General features: G+C 47.0%; 1 protein-coding gene across 1 annotated transcript in view; it reads right to left on the bottom strand.

Moving 5' to 3' along the window:
• Positions 1–24807, bottom strand: part of LOC143924696 (uncharacterized) — a 101905-nt gene that overhangs the window by 34898 nt on the left and 42200 nt on the right. Inside the window, exons 5-6 of the mRNA XM_077449113.1 lie at positions 14589–14737; positions 6113–6278 (exon numbers count right to left, since the gene is read on the bottom strand). Coding sequence (XP_077305239.1) covers positions 6113–6278; positions 14589–14737 — 315 coding nt within the window. The remainder of the gene's footprint in view (positions 1–6112; positions 6279–14588; positions 14738–24807) is intronic.

Below are 24807 nucleotides of genomic sequence, written 5' to 3' on the forward strand. Positions count from 1 at the left end.
ATAACGTAAAGATAGACCCAGAGAAAGGAAAGGGGAAGGAAAGAGACATGGGGAAGGGAGATGCGGGGGGAGGGAGGAGGGGGGGAGGGAGGAGACCCTTGGAGAGCTACCGGTGTGAGACCCCGGGTAATTATGGGGACGAGAGGACACCAACGAGATATGTGTCAAACCCATAAGAGCAACAAGGAAAAGGGAGGACTCCGACCAACCCTTCTAGGGGTATTGTTGCGGAGTGGGGGTGGGAAAGGGTTGGGGTTACAAAGGTGGGGGGGATTCGGGGTTTTTTTTTTTTTTTTTTTCCTTTCTTTCATTATCCTTGCCGCTCTCCTCCTCCCTCTCAACCCCCAAAGGTGCGTGCCTTCGGGTCAGCCTACGTGAAGCTCCGATCCCAGGCAACAGTGATTGATGGCGGTAGTTAACGTAATATCATACAATGTAAGGGGATTAAATATGAAAGAAAAAAGGTATAAAATAAATAAAGAACTTCAATTCTTGCGTGGTAATGTGGTGTGCCTCCAGGAGACACACATCACTAACGAATCAATGATAAAATTAACATCACTGCAATTTCCACTTTGGTTTTACGGGGACACGCCATCAGCCCACTCAAGAGGGGTGGCCACGGGGTTCGATAGATCTACGAGATTCGAAATAGAGGAGCGTTTGGCTGACCCGGAAGGGAGGTACCTATTTTTAAAGGGTAAACTGCTTGGTATGAAATGTACAATAGTGAACATATATGCCCCCAATAGAAATCCAGACAAGTTCCTAAAGAAGGTACTAGAGAAGGTAGAGGGATTCAGAGCGGGAAAATTGATTATAGCAGGGGACTTGAACTGGACCCTGAACCCTAAATTAGATAATTCGGGGGGCTGTACCCGGGCGCCAGAGCGGAGATATAGAGCTTTGAGGAAAACCTTGGCCAATATGCAGTTAATGGATACATGGAGAATAGGCCACTTAAACGAGAGGGATTACACCCATTTCTCAGCACCCCATAACTCCTTCGCCAGACTGGACTATATTTTAGTAGAACATCAACTAGTGACGAACCTCAAAAAAGCAGAAATAAAACCAATCACACTTTCAGACCACGCCCCGGTAGTAGTACAACTTGAGATACAGGGAGAGATGGGGGCAGAGAGAATATGGAAACTAAATGATTCCCTAATACAGGACCAGGACGTTATCTGCAAGATAGAACAGGAGTTGTCGTACTTCTTTGAGTCAAACGACACACCAGATATTTCCCGAGCCACATTATGGGAAACACATAAGGTAGTCACAAGAGGGCTCCTGATCAGTATTGGATCGGGGAAAAAGAAGGAGAGGGAGAAACAAAAAGTCCAATTATATAGAGAGATTAATGAATTAGAGCAGAAAACTAGGCCAATGGGGGTACGGGATAGACAGGAGTTAATAGAGAAAAAGAGAGAACTGGAGGATACCCTAGAACAAGAAAGGGAGTCAGCTTTTCACAAAATAAATAAAGAAAGATACCAATGGGGAAACAGGTCAGGCAAATGGATTTCAAAAAGAGTGAAAGAATACAAAAATAGGACCCACATCCCAATGATTAAAGATAGAGGGGGGGAGAAGCAGTATTCCACCCCAAAAATCGCAGAGAACTTCCACACCTTTTACAGTGAGCTGTACAATATAAGGGGGAAAGGGGGCGACAAGGGGAAAAGGAAAGAAGCAGTAGAGGAGTACCTGCGAGGCTTGGAGTTCCCAAGAGGGGAGTTGGAGGAAATGGAGGCCTTAGAGGCCCCCATAACAATAGAGGAAGTGGAGAGAACAATTAAAAACACCCCCCTCGGAGGAAGCCCGGGCCCCGACGGATACTCTATTCTATACTATAAAAAATTTCAGAAACATTTAGTGCCGAAACTCCGCGATTACTTTAATGCAGTAGGAGTAGAGGAGAAGTTTCGGGAGGAGGCTCTCTGTGCCCACATAACACTGATTCTAAAAGAGGATAAGGACCCAGCAGCTCTAGAGAGCTACCGTCCGATCTCCCTTTTAAATACGGACATAAAGATTTTTGCGAAAATAATCGCGGATAGATTAAAAACCCTCCTCCCGAGATGGATCCATCCAGATCAGGTAGGGTTTGTCCAGGGGCGAGAGGGGAGGGATAACTCCTTGAAGTCCATAGCCTTGATCCAGGAAGCCATCAGGAGAGAGACCCCCACAGTACTGCTATCGGTAGATGCCGAAAAGGCTTTCGATAGAGTGGATTGGGAGTTTATATATGAGACGTTAAAATATATGGGACTAGGAGAGAAGATGATGAGATGGCTCAAAGCGTTATATTCACATCCGACAGCTAGAGTCCGGGTGAATGGGTCCCTGTCTCGCCCCCTGGAATTGTTCAATGGGACGAGGCAGGGGTGCCCCCTCTCGCCGATTCTATTCGTGATTGCCTTAGAACCTCTCCTGGTGGCAATCCGGAGGAATCAAGATGTCAGAGGTATTCGAGTGGGCAAGAAGGAGTACAAAGTCTCTGCATTTGCAGATGACGTCTTGCTATATATAGGCAACCCAAGAGTAACAATCCCAACTCTCCTAAAAGAGTTCAAACAGTATGGGCGATTGTCCAACTTTAAAATAAATATGACCAAGTCGGAGATTTTAAACCTGAATCTAGCAGAGGAGAGTCGGACAGCATTAGCTACCTACCTCCCATTTAAGTGGTGCAAAGGAGAACTGTCTTACTTAGGCATAAAATTGACGGCGCAAGTTTCTAATCTATATGCGGCTAATTACATACCCCTGTTGAATAAAATTAAAAATAATTTAAATAAAATGAGATATAAAAGATTGACTTGGATGGGGAGGATAAACGCAATTAAAATATTCATTTTGCCTTTAGTAATCTATACGTTTCAAATGATCCCAGTCCCCTTACCCTCAAGTTACCTTAGAAAATTAAAATCTATGATAACAGCTTTTATATGGGTACGAAAAAACCCGCGAATAGCCTATAATGTCCTGGTGAAGGAGAAAGATAAAGGAGGTGTAGCATTGCCAGATTTCAAAAAATACTACGAAGCCATAGTAATTTCAAGGATAGCTGACTGGAACCACAATAAGCAAGAGAAGAGTTGGGTAGAGTTGGAGGGATCACTAAGTAGCACGGAGTTGGTAAAGATGATATGGATACCTCCCCAATATAGGGACTTAGGGCTTAGCACGAGCATTTTAACAAGACACACTTTAAAAATTTGGGATAAAATTAATAAGAGGCACAATTGGCACTATAATTCCCCTTTAATGTCACTTTTAGACACAAATTACTTTCTCCCAGGGAAAGAGGAGCGTTTATATTTTAGTAGGTGGGCAAAGAGAGAGGAAATAACAATAGCGGAAGTGATGAAAGGAAATAGGATAAGCACGTTTAGTGAAATTACACAAGAATGGGGACAGAAGCCATTAGATAGATGGAGATACACGCAAATAGTACACTTTATTCAAGGGCTCCCACAGCCGCTGAGAGGAAAAACACTACTTAGACCATTAGAAAAATTATTTAAAGAAGCACAATGTTTAGAGAAAAGGGTTTCTAAAGTTTATAAAATATTAAGGCATGAGGCAGACTCTGAGTTCCCAGCATATCTAGGGAAATGGGAGGAGGAGATTGGTCCATTAAGAAATGACGAGCATAGGGGAAAAATAATTAAAATGACCCACTCACTTCCAAGAGACGTCCAAACGGCGGAAATGTCCTTCAAATTACTAGCGAGGTGGTACTGGACCCCCCAAAGAGTACAGAGAGTGGGAGTAGACACCCGGGTTCTTTGCTGGAGGGAATGCAAGGCACCAGGGACTTTCAAGCATATATGGTGGGATTGCCCCAAAATAGTCCCTTTCTGGGAGAAGATAATAGAAACTATATTTGAAGTCACAGGGGAAAGGATTGAAAAATCTCCATGGAAATGTCTGTTCCACGATACAGAGAAAGGGATCACACAATACAGAAACACACTGGTCCCAGACCTGTTGAACGCAGCAAAATCTCTAATCCCAATTCACTGGAAATCCAAACAAATCCCGACAATATCAGAATGGGTGCGGAAAGTAGAATACAAAAGGGTAATAGAAGAGTCTATACAGAAACGGGAAGAAATAGGGCAAAAATATCAAGGAAAATGGCAACAATGGAGAACTTTCTTGAAGGAGGATGGTCTCAAGAGGCGTGAAGAGAATGGGGAGGGACGGGGAGAGGAATAGAGGGAATAGAAGGGAGAGGCAAGGGGGGGGGTTATTTTTTTTTTTTTCTCTTTTTTTTTTTTTTTCTCGGGGGGAAGGGGAGGGGGGATAGGTTAAGTAATTGGATGTGAAATACAATTGTAAAATGTGACAATGAATTAATGACATAAAAGATACCTGTATTTTATACTTCTTTGCTAAAAACGAAAAATAAAGAATATATAAAAAAAAAACTGGCCACTGCCCACACCTACAACTGGCCTTCACGGTGAGGAGCCCATGGATGTGGACAGGTGAGCCTGGAGACTGCCCAAGGGCTTGGGCAGTCTCCAGGCTCACCTGTCCACATCTATCCATTCCATGCAAGTGCTTCCACTGTGGAGACACTTATAAATTTGTAGTGTTAGGACTGCAAGCAACGCAGGGTGCCGTGAGGCCTTGCAGCTTACACATGCGTTTGCAAATGTGTGCTAACTAAACCCCTGCTTTTAACAGACGGTTAGACAGGTTAAAGAGGAAGTAAACCCTGATGGGTTTACTTCTTCTTTGCCTCCCTGCAAAGGTAAAGCATAGTGGGCTACTATGCATTGCATAGTAGCCCATTATGTGTCACTTACCTGACACAGGAGCCAGCGATGTCACCACTGTTCCCTGTAGTATGGAGCGTCCATCTTCTTCCGGATATCGCTGCTCCGGCCACTCACAGCTCCGGAGCAGCGATAACATCACTCCTGTGCATGCGCACAGAAGCCGCCAACATGCTGCTAACGGCAATAGTGCGCCTGCACGCCACTGTCTATGGTGCATGTGCCGTAGACAGCAGTGCCTGTCATTTAGTAAATATCACCTAAACCGTGTAGGTTTAGGAGATATTTCTTGGACCTACAGGTAAGCCTTAGGCTTACCTGTAGGTCAAAGTGGTTTGTAAGGGTTTACAACCACTTTAATTTGGTTGGTCAGCAGACTGGTTGGTGAGTTGAGCTATGGAATTGTCTTTGTTTTATTTCAGTAAAACCACCATCATCGAGACCCGCACTATGTCTATTGACGTCATGGGGTTTCGCTGGTTATATCTAAATGATGCCTGAGTCCACAGACATCATTCAGATATTGCCGTTTTCAGCCGGCGATTCCCTACACCATAAGAACGATCATAGCGGCTGTTCCACCGCTTGATCGTTCTCCCGCCGCCCTCCGGTGCTTCTACCGACTCACCGTTTCCATCGGTGAGTCGGTCACAGGATCCGCCAGCCCCAGCATGTGATCATAGAGATTTCCGGCGGACTAGATTGTCCCCGGAGTCTCTATGATCGTTCGGAGGCCGGGCGCGATGTTATGACGTCACACCCGGCCTCGGTATTCAAATTAACGGCGCCGATCTGGCTAGGAAGCCATGATCTTTTTTTTTTTGTTTTTTTTTTATTCTTCCCAGCCTAGAGGTGAGATATGGGGTCTTATTGACCCCATATTTCACTGTAAATAGGTCCGATCGTGCCATATTCCTATTACAAGGGATGTTTACATTCCTTGTAATAGGAATAAAAGTCATACATTTTTTTTTTATTATGGGTGTCTAGAGGGGGGAAAAAACCCTTTACCAGCGCATTAAGGAGCAGCAGCATTTTGGCACAAAAACAACTTACCTGCATAAACATGTGTAAAAATGCATTTAAGTGCTAGAATAAAATAATACATTTGGCCAGAATAAATTCTAGCCAATTAAATGAATACATGTCCAGACGCTTGATGCACTTAAACGTGTTTCAAAAAACTTTGCTGTAGGCATGTTTTTGACACTACTTTTCTCCTGCCAGGAAAAAAGGCATTTAGAAGAGATGGGCAATGTCCAGTGTGGGTGAGGCATTATGGTTCTGTTCTAGTTAATACCCTAAAGAGTTACCATTTCTCCACTCAGCTTCTGAGCTCCATTCACTCCAAGTTCCACGGAATCCTTGGTTTTCTGCTGGCTTTGTCCTGACCCTCACTACATATTCTTCCCCTCGTTTTAGTTGTCGTTTGCTGAATTTATATCGGTGCTCCAATTGTGTAAGCCAATCCTCTTTTGCCTGAAAATACATTTAACCAGTCACATAAAAATGTTACACTATATATACAGCTGCTACTTGGATGAAACAAATATACACATTAAAGCGGAACTGAAGTCAAAATGAAACAACTTGGAAGGAGGCAGGCAATTTTTTGCATAAGAGTCATGTAATGTCTATTATGCAATAATAAAAAATGACTTGCCTGCTTGCAGTGTTTTGTAGACTGTATGCTGACATGTGCATGCGCAGCTCAGTTTACATTTTTGCCGCAAGTACCTGCATGCTAGGATGACTCCCGCGTTATCCTGCACAGGCCAAACACGACAGCCAAAGACTAGCAGCTGAATGAATTAAGAGGAGGTAATTATTTGCAGATTTTAGCTCCACTTTGAAGCCTCCAGGAAATGCAAAATCCTCTCTTACAATGGGGATGCCCTCCACTGCAAGGGAAGAATGCTCATTTAGGTTTAGGGGCTTGAAAAAGAAGTTTTATTTACCCAAAACTCTTCTCCCCCAGCAGCCAGCGCTCCCTTTTTTTACCCAAAGCACCCATGATGGAATGTTCCTCAGTGTCCTCTTGTCCAATGTAGGGCTATGGTGTCTGCATTGTATTGACAATGTCAGAGGAGTTGTAACTACCGCTGTAGGGGGAAAAAGCTTGCGTCCCCTAGAGCTAAACAAGCATTTAACCTTTGTGGTGCAAGGGAGGATTTTTTTTAAGTTCAGCTGTAAATATTAAAAATAGGATTTTTATATACAGCTTACCTGTAAAATACTTTTCTTGAGAGTACATCACGGGACACAGGAGCTCATTACATAGTGGGTTATATAGTCACCTCTGGTGATTGGACACTGGTTAACCCCAATTAAGGAGAATTCCTCCCCTATATAACCCCTCCCATATGGGAGGCACCTCAGTTTTGTAGCAAAGCAATAGGAAACCACGTAAAACCCAAGAGGGGTGGGAGTCCTGTGTCCCGTGATGTACTCTCAAGAAAATGATTTTACAGGTAAGCTGTATATAAAAATCCTATTTTCTTGATCATACATCACGGGACACAGGAGCTCATTACATAGTGGGATGCTCCAAAGCAATGCTCAGATTGAGGGGAGGGAGACACAGATCATAATTATAGACCGCCATGGGCTGGAGGACCTAAACTGCAGCCTGCAGTACACTGCGCCCAAAGGCGATATCCTCTTGCCCTCTGACATCCACCTGATAGAATCTGGTGAATGTGTGGACTGATGACCAAGTTGTAGCCTTAAAGATCTGAGCCAGGGAGGCCTGGTGATGCACTGCCCAAGAAGCACTTACAGCCCTAGTAAAGTGCGCTTTCACTTGAAAAGGAGGGATTTTCCCTCTAACATTATAGGCCTGAGAAATAATCTGTCTAATCCACCTTGAGAGAGTGGATTTTGATGCCGCCTGGTCCTTCCTAGGGCCTTCCGGCAAAATAAATAAGCAATCAGTTTTCCTTATCTGAGCCGTTGCTTGAAGATAGATACGGATTGCCCTTACCACATCCAAAGTGTGCAGAGATTCTTCTTCTGCGGACTGTGGGTCCGGAAAAAAGGATGGTAGGATTACATCTTGATTCAAATGGAATCCCGAAACCACCTTAGGTAGAAAGGACCTGTTGGGGCGCATGACCACCCGGTCCTTATGAACAATTAGATAGGGCTCTTTGCTGGAGAGAGCTGCTAGTTCTGACACTCTTCTAGCCGTGCAAATGGCTACCAAGAAAACCAATTTTTTGGTCAAAAGAACTTATGAAGCCAGATGCAAAGGTTTAAAAGGTTGCCCCTGCAAAGCCGAGAGAACCAAATTTAGATCCCATGGGCATACCGGAGGTTTGACTGGTGGCCTTATCCGCATAGCCCCCTGGATGAAAGCCCGCACTAGGGAATGCAATGCAAGTGGCTTCTGAAAAAATACTGACAAGGCCGAAATCTGCACCTTGATAGTGCTTATGGCCAAATTCATTTCTAGGCCTGACTGGAGAAAGGCCAAGATCCTGCTAATGACATACTTTCTAGGATGCCATTCCCTGAGTTCACACCAGGAAACATGCCCTCCAGATTTTGTAGTAAATAAGCCTGGAGGCCGGCTTTCTGGCATTAACCAGAGTAGAAAGGACTGGCCCCGAAAGCCCACGGTCTCTCAGAATGTGGGTCTCAGCAGCCAAACCGTCAAATTCAGACTGTGTAAAGCAGGATGGTAGATTGGACCCTGTGAGGGCAGATCTGGTCGGAGAGGGAGGATCCATGGCCTGCCTACTGCCAGCTTCATGATCTCTGCGTACCACGGTCGCCTGGGCCAAGCCGGGGCTACCAAAAGGACTGACTTTGTTTCCCTCTTGACTCTTCCCAGGAACCGCGACAGAAGCGGGTACGGGGGGAAGGCATAAATCAGATTGTACTGATCCCAGGGAACTGTCAGAGCATCTGACCCCTGAGCAAGTGTATCTCTTGTTCTTGATACGAATTTGTCCAGTTTTCTGTTGAACCTGGACGCAAACAGATCTACGTCTGGAGTACCCCACCTGCGACATATGTCCAAAAACACGTTGGGGTGCAGAGCCCATTCTCCTGGGCACAACTGCTGGCGGCTCAGAAAATCCGCCTGCCAATTTTCCACTCCTGGAATGAAGACTGCAGAAAGGCATGGAACATGCTTTTCTGCCCAGACAAGTATGCGATTCACCTCTTTTTGCGCTACCAGACTCCTGGTACCGCCCTGGTGATTGATATAGGCCACTGCTGTGGAATTTTCGGACTGAACCCGAATAGGGAGACCCCGTAGTCTGGAAGACCACTTTATGAGAGCCATATAAACTGCCCGGATCTCCAAGACATTTATGGGCAATAGTTTCTCGATTGCAGACCATTTCCCCTGCGAGCATGTCTCCTCTAACACTGCTCCCCAGCCTGTCAGGCTTGCATCTGCCATAATAACCTTCCATGGAAGAGGAAGAAAGGTTTTGCCTTTCAGCAAATTCTCGGTTTGTAACCACCAGACGAGACTCCTGCGTGTCCCTGGGGATAGACGCATAGGAAGATCCAAGGATTGGGGCTTCCTGTTCCAGGCTGCAAGGATGCATCTTTGCAGAGGCCTTGAGTGGAACTGGGCAAATGGAACGGCCTCGAAGGAGGCGACCATTTTCCCTAACAGTCTCATGCATAACCGAATGGGGGAAGATCTCCTGCCCAGAATTAGGCGCACCAGATCCCCGATGGCCAAGGCCTTTGGCCTTGGAAGAAACACCTTGCCCTGAGCGGTGTCGATAAACATACCCAGGTATTCCAACCTGGTAGCAGGCTGTAGGGATGACTTTTCTAGGTTTATAATACAACCTAGGCGTTCCAGGTGTTCTAGTGTTCTGGAAACACTGTGGTTCAGGAACGCTACTGTTTTCTCCATGAGAAACAAGTCGTCTAGATAAACCATGATGGCTATACCCTGAGCTCTTAGGTTTGCCAAGAGAGGGTCCAGAATCTTTGTGAAGACTCGAGGGGCCGTATCGAGCCCGAACGGCAAGGCTACAAATTGAAAATGGCGCCGCGCTCTACCGCGAACCTTAGATACTTTTGGTGTGCGGGAAAAATTGGCACATGGAGATATGCATCCTTGATGTCTATCAATGCCATAAACTCTCCTCCTTGCAGGGAGGAGACCACAGTGCGAATTGACTGCATTCGGAAGGACCGAATGCGTAAAAACCGGTTCAGATCCTTCATATCCAGGATAGGTCTGACACTTCCATTTGGCTTCGGAGCGGTGAAGAGATTCGAGTAAAACCCTGAACCCTGTTCTTTTGGGTCCACTTCTACTATCACCCCTTGGGATAGTAAGTGATCTAAGGCCAGAAATAGCGGTTTTTGCTTTACTGGATCCCTGGGGATCTTTGACCTTAGAAAGCGAGAAGGTGGAATCTCCTGAAACTCTAGCTTGTAGCCCAGAGATACCGAAGAGATCACCCTCTTGTCCCGGATCTCTTCCCGCCAGGCTTCTGCAAACTGCCGAAGCCTTCCCCCCACTCGGCCGAGCGGGGGCGCCCCTTCACAAGGAAGCTTTTGGGCTCTGCTTGGCAGGCTTCCGCCCCCAAGTCTTTTTCTGCCCTTGGGCCCGGCCCTGAGCCTTTCCTGTAGAGAAGGGCTGAGAAGGCCGTCGCCACTGCTTAGAGCTTGATGCTCCGAGAGAGAGAGAACGCCTAAATGATGGACGTTTGCTCTTTTTGACTGGAAGGAGAGTAGATTTACCCCCTGAAATCTTTTGGACGAATTTGTCTAATTCTTCTTCAAACAGACGTTCCCCTTTAAACGGGAACCCAATCAAATGCTTCTTGCATGACAGCTCAGCTGTCCAATTCTTTAGCCATAGGGCCCTTCGCATGTGTACCAACAGGAGAGACAAACAAGATGCTTGTTGGACAGAATCCAAAATCGCATCAATCATGAAACACAGAATTTTAGGTATTTCTGCATAATTCTCCACTTCCTCACTGGGAAGGAGGCCAAGCATCCGCTTAACCTGTTCCTTGAGGAACTGACACAACCCCACGGCTGCGACTGTAGGTTGCACTACAGCGCCAGTCATGGAAAAGGAGGCTTTTAATAAAGTTTCCAACCTCTTATCAGTTGGATCTTTAAATACCTGAGCATTATCCAACGACAGGTCAGGTTTTTATTCACACAAGAAACAGCCGCATCGACAGATGGGACCCCCCATTTCTTGGTGAAACTTTCCTCCAGAGGATAATGCATAGAAAACATTTTAGGAGGAGTAAACAGTTTATCGGGATGTCCCCAATCCTCATACATCAATTTATCCATTAAGGGATGAATTGGGAAGGAAAAAGCAGTCTGTGGGACTTTCCTGACTCCTAGGGAAGAAACAGAGGACGTAGCGACTTCAGCAGCAGGCATTCTGAATGTGGTACGCACCAATTCAGTATAATACTGCACCTGTTTTCTGGGAGGAGGGGACTCTCTCCTCTTCCTCTGATTCATCCGACTGCTCAAGATCCCTGTCCCAAGATAGGGATCTCTCCTCATTGTCAGAAGTGTCATCTGAGAGAGGAATGTCAGCAGAGGGAGGGGATCTACCCCTTTTCCTGCTATCTTTCAGGGAAGCAGAAATAAAATTCATGATTCTCCCTTTAAAACCCTCCAATGTAGCCCTAAGGGAGTCCTCAGTGACGTATACCGGGGCTGGGACATTGGGAGAGGCTGCAAATCCTGACAGGGGCACTGACTCGTCCTGTGAGGCTGGCTCCAGTCTTGCAGGGGGGGGATGGTAACTTAAGCCCCATACACACTGTCAGTTTTTCTGCTGAATTTTTCCTTCAGATTTACCAAAACCATATAATATGAGGTCAAACCTTAGGAATTTCAATTTGTATGCAATCAGGCAGGCCCTTGTACTACATGGTTTTGGTAAATCTGAAGGAAAAAGTCAGCAGAAAATCTGATAGTGTGTATGGGGCTTTACAGGCATTTTTAGAACCTCTGGACCTAGGCGGTGATTTACCAGTGCCCTTGTTACCTCCCCCTGAGACCCTCTTACGAGGAGACATCGTCCTAAGCTACAAAGCAGAGGTACTAATACAAAGTGCAATCACTGTTGTGCTAAAAGTCTCACAATAACATATATATGCTTAATACTGCACAACCTGATGCTGAGTAGGTGTCTAAGGTTTGCCTGGATCCAATCCCCTGGGATGCTTACTGCCCACAGCTCCTGTGTCTCTCACTTACAGTCCCCTGACGCTCTGGGCTTTTAAACCTGCCGCCTGGCGCCTGCACAGTACAGCGCCGTGCACACCAACGTGCACGGCTCACAACCACACTCCCCCCTCCTCCATTAGCCCGGGAGCGCGTGCGGCGCGTGTGCACGCACCCGCGCGCGTGCACGAGGACCGCCGGAATCCAGGGGGGGAAGGAGTCTCATCAGAGCTGCGTGGGACCCCCAGACTACGAGGGACCCCTGTATTACCTTGTTGTGGCAGGGACTGCAGTTGGGACGTGAGACCTCTGGAGAACCAGGCTTCACTGAGCGTGTGTACTGAAAGGCATGTAAGTATGCATCAGGTTGCTCTTACTCCCTCTAGTGGTGGAAACCAGGTAAGACATACAACTACTCAAAATGAAGAAATCCATCATATAAATATATATAGGATTAACTTCCCTTACCTGTCCTCACTGCAGGAATTGCTGAAACAGACAGATTCCAGCCTTCACCCATCACGGCGGGCAGAGTTAGCCAACCTTCAGATTTATCTGGGGTTCTTTCTCAGAAGAACCTCTTACCTGGACCATGTAAAAGACTCTGCCAGAAACTTTCATGCGCTCTGTGTAAACAGTAGACCAAGTCTGGTTTTCCCAGAGCCCAGTCTTCCAATGGAGAGGACTTACATGCCAAACCTCGTTTCTTCGGATGATGAGGCCCGGGTACCATATCATCTTGGGAGTCAAATATCGGCCCGAGATATGGATCCGATTTGTTGTAGCCCTTAGGCCCCCGCAGGGACCTGCACAGAACTTCTTCATAGCACATGTTTTACGTGACCAACCACCATAGACACTGGCAAAAAAACGGAGGTGCCTCCCATATGGGAGGAGTTATATAGGGGAGGAATTCTCCTTAATTGGGGTTAACCAGTGTCCAATCACCAGAGGTGACGATATAACCCACTATGTAATGAGCTCCTGTGTCCCGTGATGTATGATCAAGAAAATATTTTATTTTTATTTTACAAGGTCATACAAACATAAAATGAAACAATTTTAGTGCTCATTCATGTTGTTGTAGCTACTTCCACTTTACCCTAAAAATACCGGTCAGCTGGTTACATTCATTGCACACAACACAATTGCTTCATATTTTGCAACGTTAAAAGGGTGTTACTCTTTACATATTTTGCAGACTATATGATCATCTTCTTTAGGAGGTGTGAAGATACACTATACTACCAAAATTATTGGGACGCCTGCCTTTACACGCTCATGAACTTTAATGGCATCCCAGTCTTATGCCACATACACATGAGCGGAATTTCCATTGGAAAAATCTTGGATGGTTTTTCTGATGGAATTCTGCTCAAGCTTGGCTTACGTACACACGGTCACACAAAAGTTCTCTAAACTTTCGACCGTCAAGAACGTGGTGACGTACAACACTACGACGAGCCGAGAAAATGAAGTTCAATGCTTCTGAGCGTGCGTCAAATTGTTTCCAAGCATGCTTAGGAATTTTACATGTCGGAATTGCTACAGACAATCGGAATTTCCGATTGGAACTTTTTTCCGTTGGAAAAATAGAGAACCTGCTCTCAATCTTTTCTGCCAGAAAACGTCCAGTGGAGCATACACAAGGTCTGAATTTCCGACCAAAAGCTCACATCCAACTTTTGCTGGCGGAATTTCCAATCGCGTGTACGGGGCATTATTCTGTAGGGTTCAATATTGAGTTGGCCCACCCTTTGCAGCTATAACAGCTTCAATTCTTCTGGGAAGGCTTTCCACAAGGTTTAGAATGGGAATGTTTGACCATTCTTCCAGAAGTGCATTTGTGAAGTCAGGCACTGATGTTGGACGAGAAACCTGGCTTGAAGTCTCCACTCTAATTCATCCAGTCAAGTTACTCCACCCCAAACTCGCTTATCCATGTATTTATGGACCTTGCTTTACCTCCTTCACCCCTCCCCTAACCTCTTTACAGAAGCGGTAATGTAGCAGCACATGAAGGAGTTATGGAAGAGTGACAGATCTGAGTCTGCTGGGGCTGCTGACATCAAATTAAAAATGGCAGTACCCAGCGGCAGGCCATTTGAATGTCTACATAAGGGAGGCTTTTACAGGTAAATAAATTCCAGTAACTCGATTGCTTCTTCTTAAAACTTTATTGAGCACTAACAGCAGTTACTTGAGGAAGGCTTCGGCCAAAACATGTTAGCACTTTAGATGTCGCACTGCTGTTAGTGCTCAATAAAGATTTAAGAAGAAGCAATAGAGTTGCTGGCATTTCTTGCTATTTTGATGTTTATGGGACACAACAAGCCTGAGCACCGTTATTCAACTCATCATTCTACAATCATGCGGCAGAGCTTGGGTGAGTTTTTGTCTATTTTACAGTTAAATAACATGCCTAAAATATGTTAAATGCACATTTAATCTTATGGAAAGTTTTTCGTTGAAATTAATACTGTGGTGGCAGGATCTCTTTAAAGCAGATGGCGGAGCCAAATAAAAAAAGGCAGTTTAGATGCCGTGGTCAGTTCTATGTGATGCAATGTGCCCAAGAAAACAAAATGAACTGAATTTTACCACTTTTCTGCTGTGCTTGAAGAGGATCTGTACATGATAGGACAGCTTGTTTAGGATAAAGTTGGTCTTATAACCGCTATTCCATTGCACTAGACCGCTCTCTTCATCTTGAAATTCAATTTGAACGTTTGATGGAGCACTTGGCTTAACTGTGCAAAACATACAATAAATAACATTGTTTCCACAGAAACAAGCAAGTTACAGAGGAAGTAAATACAGCACAAAGATAAGATTAACACTATTGCAGTGAAATAGTTGTTTCTCAAGTATGGTCAGTTTGTGGTTAAAGTGATCCTGCACAGAAAAGATGAAAACATTTGGAGTTTTCAGGAGAGGTCAACAATGGCAGCATAAATATTTCTTTAAATATAGGTTTTCTTTAAAGAGTAACTGTAAAAAAAAAGCCTGTCTTGCACACAGTATGATAAAGGGGGGCACTAATTGGGTCCCCCTTTTTATAATAATAATGATTTTCTACTATTATAAGTATAGGCAGTGGTATAGGGAGTACTGTCTCTTTAAAAGGTAATGAGCTGTTCCATTGGGATCCAATGGGAACTAGGGATGAGCCGAACACCCCCCGGTTCGGTTTGCACAAGAACTTTCGAACGGACCCCAAATTCGTACGAACGTTAGAACCCCATTGAAGTCTATGGGACTCGAACGTTTGAAATTAAAAGTGCTAATTTTAATGGCTAATATGCAAGATACTGTCCTAAAAAGGGTTTGGGGACCTGGCTCCTGCCCCAGGGCACATGGGTCAATGCCTAAAATGTTTTTAAAAATGGCTGCCTGGGGGGTGTCTGTAGTATGCCTGTGAAGTGCCACGTGTTTCCCGTGTTTAGAACAGTCCCTGCACAAAATGACATTTAACGGAAATAACGTCATTTAAAGCTGCTTGCGGTTTTAATGTTATATCTGGTTCCTGCAATATGGTTGAAAATCATTGAGAAAAATGGCATGGGTAGCCCTCCCTGCCCATTACCAGCCCCTTTGGGTCTTGTACGCATATTAAGGGGAACCCCGTACCCATATTAAAAAAAGGAAATGCGTGTGGCCCCCAGGCCCTATATACTCAGAACAGCAGTATACAGGCGGTGCAAACAAGACAGGGACTGTGTAGGTTTGTTGTGTTAAGTTGAATCTGTTTGTAATTTTCAACTGGTACATTTTTAAAGTGTAGCTCCAGTCAAAAAAACTATTTTTAAGCTTTTTGGAAAACATAGGGAAGGGTTATCACCTCTGTATAATTTGTTTTGTCGTCCATCTTTTTTCATCTCACTTGCTGTTGTCTCCTTCCGTTTGCAAGTAGGAGATGTTTGTAAGTTGGATGTTTGAAAGTAGGGGCCTGCCCTATATGCTCTGCAGAAATGGCGGAACAAGGTGTTGGTTTTGCCACAACATTGTAAGCCCTCAAAGTGACTCTTGGTGGGCGCTGGAACGCCCTGCTGTGAACGATTATATCAAGAATTGTAATTACATGCCATTGTTGAACAGTGGTAGAAAAATTGACCTTTGGTGGTTGTGGTGCTGGTGCCACAACACTATAAGTCCTCACCGTTACTCTGGGTGGGCACAGGAAGGGGCCCTCCTGTGAAATATTATATCAAGAATTGTAATTACATGTCCCTGTTAAACAGGGGCAGAAAAATTGGGCCTTAGGCACTGGTGCTGGTGCCACCACACTGCAACCTCTCCCATATACTCTTGTTTTATTACAGGAATTAGCCCTGCTGCAAAGCATTGCATCAAAAATTGTAATTAAACGCCCCTGTTAAACAAGGGCAGAAAAATTGGGCCTTAGGCACTGGTGCTGGTGCCACCACACTGCAACCTCTCCCATATACTCTTGTTTTACTGCAGGAATTAGCCCTGCTGCAAAGCATTGCATCAAAAATTGTACTTAAACGCCCCTGTTAAACAGGGGCAGAAAAATTGGGCCTTAGGCATCACCCAGAACCAGAAATGTTCTTCCAACATATCAGCGGAGGAGGAAGAGGATAGACAATCAACATAAAAGGACAGTCACTAAGCATCAGCATAGGCAGTCTTGAAGGGATGTGATATTTCAAAAAAAATTATTCGGTTACATCAGCTTCAGGTGCTTGGTAGCTGTGGGTGATCCAAGACTGATTCATCTTGATGAAGGTCAGTCGATCAACTGATTCAGTGGACAGGCGCACCCTGTGATCGGTAACAAAGCCACCAGCAGCACTGAAGGTGCGTTCCGAAAGAACGCTGGATGCAGGACAGGCCAGTAGCTCAATTGCATACTGTGCAAGCTCTGGCCAGTGATCCATCCTCAAGACCCAGTAAGCCAGAGGATTTTCGGTGGGAAAGGTGTCCAAGTCTGACCTTGCCCCTAGGTATTCCTGCACCATGTAAATCAGACGCTGGCGATGGTTGCTGGAACCGATCATACCTTGGGGCTGCGGACTAAAAAATTGTCTGAAAGCATCAGTCAGATGGCCACCTTCTCCACCGCTCCTTCTGACCGATGCCTCAGCAACACGTGGTCCAGAACCAGGAGTTTGTAACCTCCCAGTCTCTGGGAACGCGTTGCACAGATTTTTCTGCAAGGCCTCCCGGAGATGTCTCATCCTCTGCTCCCTCTGCGATGGCAAGATAAGGTCGGCAACCTTACCCTTGTACCGTAGATCAAGGAGAGTGGCCAGCCAGTAATGGTCCCTCTCCTTGATCCGAAGAATACGAGGATCCTTCCGCAGGCTTTGCAGGATCAGGGAGGCCATGCAGCGTAGGTTAGCTGAGGCATTCGGTCCGGAGTCCTCTGGGTCACTAAGGACAACATGATCCGCAGCTACCTCCTCCCAGCCACGTACAAGTCCACGTGTTTCTTGGGACTGTAAATCATCCCTACAAGACTGCTGCTGCTGCTGCCAGCCTCCACCTCCATGCTGACACAATCATCCTCCTCCTCCTCTTCCTCCTCCTCATCCTCTTCCTGTGTGATGGGTGGCACAGCAGGAACACTGTCTGGATAAAGGGGGCCTTGAGAGGCAAGGAAGTCCTCCTCTTCCTGCCTCTGTTCTGCCTCAAGTGCCCTGTCCATTAATCCACGCAGCGTATGCTCCAAGAGGTGGACAAGAGGTACAGTGTCACTGATGCATGCACTGTCACTGCTCACCATCCTTGTGGCCTCCTCAAACGGTGACAGGACAGTGCATGCATCCCTGATCCTGCCCCACTGGCGTGGTGAGAAAAAACCGAGCTCCCCTGACCCTGTCCTGGTGCCGTAGTCACACAGGTACTCATTGATGGCCCTCTGCTGCGTGTGCAGCCGCTGCAGCATGGCCAACGTTGAGTTCCACCTGGTGGGCATGTCACATATAAGGCGGTTCTTGGGCAGGTTCAACTCCTTTTGGAGCTCAGCCAGCCGAGCACAGGCATTAAATGATCGGCGGAAATGCACACAGACTTTCCTGGCCTGCTTCAGGACATCCTGTTAGCCTGGGTACCTGCCCAAGAACCGCTGCACCACCAGGTTAAGGATGTGAGCTACACAGGGCACATGGGTCAGTTGTCCCTGTTGGATGGCGGAGAGGAGGTTGGTGCCATTGTCCCAAACCACCATTCCTGGCTTAAGCTGGCGTGGCGTCAACCACCTCTCGGGCTGCCCCTGCAGAGCTGACAAAACATCCGCCCCAGTGTGGCTCCTGTCCCCCAAACAAACCAGCGCAAGCACGGCATGGCATCGTTTTGCCTGCGTACTTGCGTAGCGCCTGGAACGCCTACGGAGCACCGCTGGTTCTGAGGACAGAGCACTGGAAGAGGCCATGGAGGAAGAAGAAGAGGAGGGGGTGGAGGAGAGAGGTGTGTCACAACCAATAGTAGCATTTTGGAGGCGTGGTGGCGGAACAACCTCCAACACTACTGCACCTTGTCCTGCATCCTTCCCAGCTGCCAGAAGAGTGACCCAATGGGCCGTGAAAGACAGGTAACGTCCCTGTCCATGCCTGCTGGACCATCAGTCAGCAGTTATATGCACCTTACCGCTGACCGCCCTGTCCAGCGAGGCAAGGACATTGCCTTCCACATGCCGGTAGAGAGCCGGAATCGCCTTCCGTGAGAAAAAGTGGCGTTTGGGGACCTGCCACTGAGGAACCGCACATTGTACAAACTCACGGAAGGGGGCCGAGTCTACCAACTGAAAAGGCAGCAGTTGAAGTGCTAGCAATTTAGCCAAGCTAGCATTCAACAGCTGGGCATGTGGATGGCTGGGAGTGAACTTCTTTCGCCAGTCCAGCAGCTGGGGCAGGGACATTTGCCTGCTATAATCAGACGTGGGTGTACTGCTAGCAGAGTGCCCGGAAGCACTTGGCTGTGACACACCTAATTCTACACCTTCATTCCTCTCAGAGCAGTTTTCAGAGAGGACTGAAGGTCTAGTGGGGTTCGAGATGCCAGCTGATGAGGAGCAAGGAGAGGTCCGCTTTGTTCTTTGGTGTGGGTCTTTGAGGTACGCTTGCCAACGAGCTGCATGGCAGGTCAACATATGTCTGGTCAAGCATGTGGTGCCCAAGCGGCTGATGTTTTGGCCACGCGAGATACGCTTGAGACATATGTTGCAAATAGCAGCCGTGCGATCTGTGCACTCGTCTCAAAAAAGGCCCACACCAAAGAACTTTTAGAATAACGCACAGAGGCAGCGCCCTGCACAGGCAGAGCTCTGCAGTGTGATTCAGTCGGTGTGCTGCCCCTAAGCTGGCCCCTGGAGGGCATCCTGCCTCGTTGGACATGTGCCTCCTCCTCCTCCTCCTCCTCTCTCCTACCAGGCACCCACGTGGAGTCAGTGCCCTCATCATCCCCTCCTTCTTCATCGCTGTAGCAAACCTGGCAGTATGCTGCAGCTTGTGGAACATGACTGCCAGATTGCTGTCCTTCTTGAGCATCCCCTCTCTCTGCACTCACGCTACTGCCTTCCTCTAGCTGAGTGTCATCATCAGAGCCTACAAAACACTGGGCATCCTCCTGGAGCATGTACCCAACACTGTGCTCAAAGAGTTCAGGAGACTCCTCAGGAGGACGTGGTGGGTCTAGGGAAGGAGTCACTGATGATGACATTGAGACGAGGGAAGACGATGCGTTGGCAGCTGTTTTGCTAGTACCCTGAGACTGGGTGAGAGAGGATGAGGAGGATGAAGAGGGCTTGGTCATCCACTCTACCAAGTCGTTGGCATGTTGCGGCTCAACATTTCCAGCTGCCGAAAAGAAGGACAAGTGTGTCCCATGGCCACGTGCTGATGACAATGCACCGCGTCCACGACCAGCACTGTTGTCTCTAGACACAGAGCCTGCTTGCCCTCTTTTATCGGCTCGCGCCTGTCTGCCTCTCCTTGCTGGCCTTCCAGACATGGTAATGGCCTGAAGGGAGTTGGGTAAAACAGCAGTTGGGTAGTGTATATTGTGCTGGAGGCACACAACACCCACTAACTCCTGCAGATGCCTATATTATAGAACACCAGAGATAAAGGGGTATACTGTACTGGAGGCACACAACACCCACTAAGCCCCGCAGATGGCTCTATTAGAGAACAGCAATAAAGGGTAGATACAGGTGTATATTGTGCTGGAGGCACAAAACATCCACTAACTCTTGCAGATGCCTTTATTATAGAACACCAGAGATAAAGGGGTATATACAGATGTATACTGTGCTGTGCTGGAGGCACACACAACTTCCAATAACTCCTGCAGATGGCTCAAATAGAGAAGAGCTATGTAGGTGGATATAGCAGTGTGTACTGGGTACAGAGCACGCAGACAGCACGCACAAGCTCCTAACACTACTGACTGCAAGCTCTATTATAAAAGATAGCTATATAGGTGAGGTGAATATAACGGTGTATACTGCGGTCAGGGCACGCAGACAACAACCACTACAGAAGAGCAAGATCGAAAATCGGCCGATAACGATCGGTGTATACTGTGTTGAAGGTACACAGAACACCCACTAACTGCTTCAGACGCCAACACACTACACAAGGCCGCCGCGCTGGCGGCCTTATATAGTGTTGGGCGTGTACTACACAGCCTGAGTTATGATTGGCCACAGGCATCCTGCCTGTGGCCAATCATGGCTCTCCTCGCTGCTGGCGCTGCGATTGGCCAAGCATGCGGGGTCACAGTGCATGCTTGGCCAATCATGAGCCAGCAATGTACTGCGCCATCGCAGTGCATTGTGGGCCATGAGCGCCACACGAATTTGGCGCGAACGGCCCATAACGTTCGGAATTCGCCGAACGGGCGAACAGCCGATGTTCGAGTTGAACGTATGTTCGACTCGAACACGAAGCTCATCCCTAATGGGAACACCTGTAAATTTCTGGAATTCCAGGGATAATGCACAAAAGGGGCTGCAGAGGCTGGGACTTCCGCTTTGACCCATCCAGCTGAAGAGCTATCTGACCCCGTGAGTTCTCTGGGCAGAATTTTTTTACTTGTCATGAATTCCTGGTCTGCCGGGTCCTGGAGTAGGTGGGTGAAGAGGGGGGCGAAGAAGGGCTGCGCAGGTGCCTGGTACTGGTGTCAGGAGAAGATCCAAACATGTCAGAAGGAGGAGACAGGAGTGCGGAGAAGGGGCGCAGATAAAGAGGGGAGGCAGCTTGGTCAAGAGGAGGAGCGCGGCGGGCAGAGAAGGGGACTAAGGTGCAGTTTACTACCGGAGTGACAAGTGCAGGTCTCTGAGGGGAGGATCATGCACTGCCGAGCAGGGGAGCTGAGGAAGCCCAGCGGCAACTGAACCAAGAGGGCGGCTGCCTTCACCACCTGTTTGTGAAAACACTGACGGACCCACTCTGCTAACAGAATGGAATAGTGAGGAGAGAAGCAGTGAGAATGGCTTCAGGCATATGCAGCAAGGGCTTGATTCTGTAAAGGCATGGGAGAAACCAAGTCAGAATGTACCAGTTAACCCCTCAGGGCCTGGTGAGTTGCTACATTACTCTGCATCATTTGAATTAGTGGGTTCTCTCTCTGCTCTAGTTAAAAATCTTTCTCCGTTAGTGCAGACTTCTGCAAATGCTGTTACTCCTGTCTTTGCAAACATTACTGAACCTCTTAACCCTCCGTTCCCTCCCATTCTCCTGTTGTCTTTCCCACGAAGGTTAGGAGTTTTGATAATGTAAGTTCTTCATAGTTTCATAGTTAGTAAAGTTGAATAAAGACACCAGTCCATCCAGTTCAACCTGAGTTTCACACTCTCATTGGTCCCTACCCTCAAGGAGCCCACAATCCATTGTCCCCATTCATATACTAGGGTAAATTTTTGACAGAAGCCAATTAACCTACCTGCATGTCTTTGGATTGTGGGAGGAAACCAGAGTGCACGGAGGAAACCCACGCAGGAACAGGGAGAACATGCAAACTCCAGGCAGGTAGTGTCCTGGTTGGGATTTGAACCAGTAACCCTTCTTACTGCTAGGTGAGAGTGTTAACCACTACACCACTGTGCCGCCTGTTCTGTATTACTCATACACATGCCTAACATGTCTGGCAGGCTGGGGGTACCTGAAGCTTGCTTAAAGGAGACCATGCCGTGCAAAGTTTCTCCATTGGGATATCATTTACCCTTATCAGTGAAGGAAAAGATATGGAAAGAGGAATTTGTGGATTTGTTGTCCCTCCTGCCCTCTCACAAGGAATTTGTGAGCAAGGCCAATAAAAAAGGGATGAGAAAATGAAGGACGATAGGCTCAAGCCTGTACCCAGGTTATTTCATAATTGGCTGCAAACTTTTTGCGTTCTCTACCGTTATGGCTGGGAGACGCCCGGAGTTGTGTGGTGGGTTGTTCCAGAATTTGAATCATGTGCTGGAGGCATACAGGAATTTTGGTGGCTTAGGGTGGTACTCGTATAATGAATCTTTCCGGCAGAAACTTTCCATTCACCCTGCTCTTAAATGGGGAATGAAGCATGTGGGACTGTGACTAAATTTTATCCTGCCTCCTAAACAAGGGGCGTTTAAGCAGCCTGCAATTAACCCCTCGAGTTTGGCTTACAGAAAGGGCTACTGTTTTGCTTTCAATGAAAGCCAATGTTGGGGTGCTTCGTGTAAGTATAAGCACGAATGTGCTTACTGTTATAGGGCGCACCCAGTGAGAAAGTGTTTGAAGAAAACGCCAGAGCAGGAACCAGTCAAATGCAAAGATTATCTTCTAATACACTTGGTGGTGTACACAGTATATAATACAGTGCAGCCAGTGTAATGTTTCTAATACAGTTCAGGCAGTGTACACATTATATAATACAGTGTAATGTGCTGTGAAAAGAAAAAATCCCCATCATGTCCGGATGGCCACCAAAGAGAGGCAGATGCTCACAGGCCACTAAAAGAGGGCAAGCAGCCTCTGTGTCTACAGTCAACAGTGGTGGTCGTGGACATTGTGCATCCTCTACAGGTGGCCATGGGGCACGCTTGTCCTTTTTTTCTGCGCCTGGCCATGTTATAATGCCACAACATGCAGAAGAGTTGGTGGAGTTGATAACAAAGCCATCCTCATACTCCTTATCCTGTCACCCAGGCTCATAGTAGTTTGCCTTTCAACACAGTTGCCAAAGTGGCCTATTCCACTGGCTCCTTGTCCACAGTTACTCTTTCTGTAGCCCCACCATCATGCACGGAGGATTCCCCAAAATTATTTGACCACAGTGTTGGTTACATGCTGCTGGAGGATGCGCAGCAATTTAAAGGCTCCGATATTGGTTCCCAGGTGGATGAAGGGAGTAACGTGAGCCTAGAGAGAGGGGGTGCCACAGAAGGACAAGAAACTGGCAGTCATGTTCCCCAAGCTGTAGCATACTGCAAAGTTTGCTCCAGTGAAGAGAAAGGAGGGGATGATGGGGTCACTGACTATACTTGGGTGCCTGGGAGAAGAGAGGAGGAAAGTGAGGAGGAGGAGGCACAACTCCAATGAGGCAGGATGTCCTCCAGGGGTCAGCTTAAGGTCAGCCACCTTATTGCATCACAGCCCAGAGCTCCACAGGTGCAGGGAGCTGCTGATTCTCCACTGACTTAGAAGTTCCTTGATGTAGGCCTTTTTCGACACGTGCATCAGATCACACCTTTGCTGTTTGCAACCTATGTCTGAAGCGGATCAAGCGTGGCCAGAACAGCAGCCGCTAGAGCACCACATGCTTGACCAGACATATGACGACCTGACATGCAGTCCGTTGGCAGCAGGACCTGAAAGACCCACATCATAGAAAAAGGCAGACTTCTCCTTGTTCCTCATCTGGGATATCAAACCCTACTATAGCTCCAGTCCTCTCAAAAGCCTGCACAGAGAGGAATGAAGGTATAGCAATAGGTGTCACAAGTACTTGCAGCCAATCTGCTAGCAATACACCACCAGTTAATTTCAGCAGGCAAATTTCACTACCCCAGATGTTGAACCATAAAAAGTAATATTTAACAGCAGGGCCCATTCCTGTGCCCAACAAGAGTAACTGTGAGGGGTTACCGTGTTGTGGCGCCACCAACTCCTAGGGCCCAATGTTTCTGCCCCGATTTAACAGGGGCATATAATTACAATTTTTGAAATAATATTTAACAGCAGGGACCATTCCTGCACCCAAAAAGAGTAACTGTGAGGGGTTACCGTGTTCTGCCAACACCTAAGGCCCAATTTTTCAGCAGAGTATATAGTGCAGTCTGTATAATATATACTGCAATTCAGCGTATATAGGGCAGTCCGTACAGTATAAACGGGGTGGGGGGGGGTGTTTGGCTCTTCCCTAGTGGGCATATCATTGTCACAGTCTACAATCAAGAGAAGACTTCACGAGAGCAAATACAGAGGGTTAACCAAAGAATAGAAAAACCAGATTAGACTTTGCCAAAAAACATCTAAAAAAGCCAGACCAGTTCTGGAAAAGCATTCTTTGGACAGATGAAACTAAGATTAATCTGTACCAGAATGAAAGGAAGAAAAAAGTGTGGAGAAGGCTTGGAACAGCTCATGATTCAAATCCCACAACGTCATCTGTGGTCACATAGTGGAGCTTGCAGTGTGATGGCATGGGCATGCATGGCTTCCAGTGGCACTGGGTCATTGGTGTTTATTGATGATGTGACAGAAGCAGCCGGATGAATTCTGCAGTGTTTAGAGATATACTGTCAGCCCAGATTCAGCCAAATGCAGTAAAGTTGATTGGAGGGCACTTCACAATACAGATAGACAATGATCCAACACACTGCAAA

The sequence above is a fragment of the Lithobates pipiens genome, unplaced genomic scaffold, assembly GCF_037356315.1.
Source record: "Lithobates pipiens isolate NorthernLeopardFrog02 unplaced genomic scaffold, aLitPip1_a1.2 Scaffold_22, whole genome shotgun sequence".
NCBI lineage: Eukaryota > Metazoa > Chordata > Amphibia > Anura > Ranidae > Lithobates > Lithobates pipiens.